Below are 3,913 nucleotides of genomic sequence, written 5' to 3' on the forward strand. Positions count from 1 at the left end.
TTAATGAGTGCCCTTGGAGTATTGACAAGTGTATGCCTACTTGATGAGAATTGATAATCGGCTTGGTTTGCTTTTCGCATTTCTGGATAAGCAACAAGAGGATGGGCATACCAATTATGCATACTGGTTGAGAATGGGCTGAATCCAACAATAGCAGGCAGGGGAATTTCCACCATTGCAAACCAAAAACCAATTTCACCCAGTGTTTTCCAATAATTTGAAGTTTTAAAGGTCATTCAGTGTAAATTCTCTGCAACCATGTGATTCTTGGATATAATTTTCTGTAAAAACGATTGTACAAAGATGCAAAGGCACAAGCATCATGTTGCAATTTGCAGTCCACAAAATGAAAAAGGAAAGAATGACTAATTTTCTTCAGACTAATGAGTTCTACATAGGAGAAATTTTATTCCACTGGCACAGATAAGACGGAAAAAGCATTTTATTTAGGGTGTGTTTGGATGAAACCAAACCATGATTTGGAGAATAGCTTCTGGAGAATAGATTCTGAAAAGAATAGATTTTGTGAAAAAGTGATTTTGAGAAGTATGAGTGTTTGGATAGTTGTTATTAAAAGTACTTTTTATATATACAAATTGGCATAAATTAATATGATAATTATAGAAAAAATATATTTTATGATATATTTTAATTTGAAAGAATAAAATTGTTAATAATATATTTTTTATTAACATATATTAATAATATATAAGATAATATAATTAATAAATAATTAATATGTATAAATATTTATAAGATATAAGATTAAATATATTTATAAAAAATATGTTTATAAAAAAAACAATAAGATACATATCCTATAGGCTCTCACACTCTCCCCTTTTTCCTCCAAAAGTAAAAAATTTCTGCTTTTCTCAAAACCATGGTTTTGAACCCAAACCATGGTTTTGATTTTTTTTAAGGGTGTTTGGCTAACATTTTTTCCAAACCATGGTTTGGGTCCCAAAACTATGGTTTGGGGTGCTTGCCAAACACACCCTTGCTCGGAGTTGCACCGTTCAAAATGGGTACAAGAATTAAAATCAATAGATATAGGATCCAAGATTTCTTCATAAGCTCACTGGAAAGAAAAAGGGGCAAAACCATATTACAGGCCAATCAATATCAAGAGGTTGCAAAGATAGTGACAATGAAGCGCACTCTTCTAGGGGCCATGTTAATTAAAAAAGCAAGCAATGTTATTTGCAGCTTAAGCATGGGTATGACTTTTAGTATTGAAGCTTGTACATGCAAATGACACCAGAGTTGAGTAGTAAAGTCATACAATATTTAATCCCCAACAGTGACATCATCTGAGTCTCATCTCATGTAACCAAAGATGGTCTAGGGTAAAAATGAGGGCTAGTGACAATTAAGAAACTCTTAATGGCTGCATCAATTCCTTTTGGTTACATCAACTCTGAATGGCCACATCAACAATTTGTCAAAAAGCAATTAAAATTTTTTGACAATTCAGTAGGTTAATATTATATCAAAATGCCTGGAGTTTTTGCTTCCTCTCCAGATCGCAAGTACCATCGTATCAAACATATCCATATATTATGTTTTTCACGTGATTAACGGCAGTAAAAAATAACCAGGTCCTGAACCAAGATGCCAGTAAAATAGATTACCATACGTCATATATGACAATAAGACTCTTCATGAATTATGATAAAAAGAAGCATGATTTATAACATTCAGATGAGTTAGTAAATAGAAAGAAATATCCTGCAAATTAAAAGTTTAAATTGGGCTACCATATAATTGAAGGAACAGATTAGAGTAAAACTTGAGTTGAAGCATAATAGTCCAATAAACATAATGAACAAGGAAACAAGAATTGACAGTCATAAGCTCCAGGAAACTTTCTATGCATGAACTTCAGGTAAAGGTCCCAGTTCACCTCTGTAAAGTTTCAGCAACTGAGGAACACTTTCTTGAAATTTGATCACAAAACTTTCCAGAAACTTTTGCTCATTGGCTATAATGATGGAAATAGGACTCGTATTATCCTTCACTAAACCCATACTTTTCAAAATTTTAACAACTGACCATCTAGGAATAATCCTCAGCTTCAAGCTAAAGCTAAGAATTGATGGGGATCTAGCTATATCTTCCAACTGTAGACCCATTTCATCCACGAAAAACTTTATTGTGTTTGCGATATTTTTCTCTGACAAAGCCATCACACGTGGAAACCTACGGAATGCCGAAAGAGTGACATCCCTGGACCAGCCCAACTTCTCAAACATATCCAGTTTCGACTCCCAGGTTGATTTATTCATCTGTGTTACAATTATAAGTGCTTCACCGAACGCAAACTTGAAAGGTTCAATTCCTGTTTCCTTGACAAACTTGACATATTCACCAAACATTGATTGATTCATAAATACTAAATTTGCACGTCTACATATCAGAGAGAAGACAGAAGATTGAGGCACTCCCACATCTCTCAAAACTTTTATGTTTGGGACTATATTCTTTACATCATAGGAGCAAATACTCCAAGTAGAGCATCTTAGACATTTCCTTACTTTCCAATCGTCATCAAGTACACTTCTAAGAGCCTCATAGTGGGGAATTATACGTTTCTCTAAGCTATACAATAGTAATGAAGGGTTATAAGAGAATAGTTCTGGGATTTCATCAGCTGAGAACCCTATAGACTGCATAAACCTTAGTCTGGGCAAAAGATTATGCTCAGGATTTGCCATAAGTAACCGTGGACAGCATACCACAATTTTGGATATCTGCGGATCTGAGAATCCGTAGCTTCTAAGAAGATTTAGTACCGAATTGGGTTGATCTAAGTCTTTCAGTTCAATCCTTTTAGATACTTTACCAGCAACTTTGGCGGACATACCACATGAGTTTACGAGGTAAAATGCCGTAAACGAATGATCCCCATCTCTATCTTGTTTTGGTCCATTTGACTGAGATAATTGCGCAACAGAAGAAAACGAACAGGAAATATGCGATCCATGGTGACGAAGAAACCCTAACTGGGATCCCGTCCGCAATGACGAAGATAATCTTGCAATCAGAAAAATTACCATGAACGATGATGACAAGAAACTCACCAAATATGAGTGGCCAGCTCCAATTAACCCCGCAAACAGTACAATGCCTCAAATTTTCCGTTTGTATTCGATGGCTATCGGAAGGTATTCCCACTTGGAAGCGTAGAATCAGGCAATCAGCCACCCCGGACGAAGAATAGAGTAACAACTAGACCATTGAGTTGCCCCAGGGCTTAGACACACAGGAAAGTCTGAGTCTGATCAAGACAGAGAGCAAATTATAACAGGGATGTGTGTTGCAATCCGCTTTCTGGAATTCTGCTTTGGTATTGGGAAGCTGAGGATTTCCCCGCTCCGACTAGTAGAATCGGCGAGGAACAGGAGATTGAGCACTTGCAAGTTTAACTTGGTTAAAAAATTTATTTACTACCTCCTGTACTAATTAGGGGTAGCAATATTTAAAAAACTTCATTAATAACCCCAAGTGAAAGATCATTCATCTTTGAAAAAATTGTAATAATTTTCCACTCAAAAGAATTAAATGTGAAAAGATCCTTTAAAATTATCAAATTAATTTGAAGCTTCAAAGAACCTTATTACAAGAAATTCTATTTATGTAATTACCAAATTGTCCTTATCTTTTTTTAAAGTATATATTGATAACTAAAAATGCAGTCGCTAACAACTTAAGGTATAATAATTAATAATTATCACAACATGTCTTAACAACACATTTTCTCAATATCTGCTGTTATAGTTGTTAATTGTTACACTTTAAATTGTTAATAACTAGTTTTTAAGTTGTCAATGCATACTTAAAATAGAAATAAAGACAATTTGATAATTAAACAAATAAAATCTTTTACAATAAGATGTTTTGGAACTTCAAA

General features: G+C 34.3%; 1 protein-coding gene across 1 annotated transcript; it reads right to left on the reverse strand.

Annotated features, from left to right (window-relative positions):
* Positions 1-1,669: 1,669 nt before the first annotated feature.
* On the reverse strand, positions 1,670-3,373 carry LOC114736063 (uncharacterized). Its single transcript, XM_028923844.1, has one exon. The coding sequence runs from the start codon at positions 3,057-3,059 to the stop codon at positions 1,872-1,874; it is 1,188 nt and encodes a 395-aa protein (XP_028779677.1). The 5' UTR covers positions 3,060-3,373; the 3' UTR covers positions 1,670-1,871.
* Between the last annotated feature and the right edge of the window lie 540 nt (positions 3,374-3,913).

Source organism: Neltuma alba, unplaced genomic scaffold (genome assembly GCF_004799145.2).
Source record: "Neltuma alba isolate B1F8T4 unplaced genomic scaffold, ASM479914v2 tig00013291_pilon, whole genome shotgun sequence".
In the NCBI taxonomy this organism is placed as follows: Eukaryota; Viridiplantae; Streptophyta; class Magnoliopsida; order Fabales; family Fabaceae; genus Neltuma; species Neltuma alba.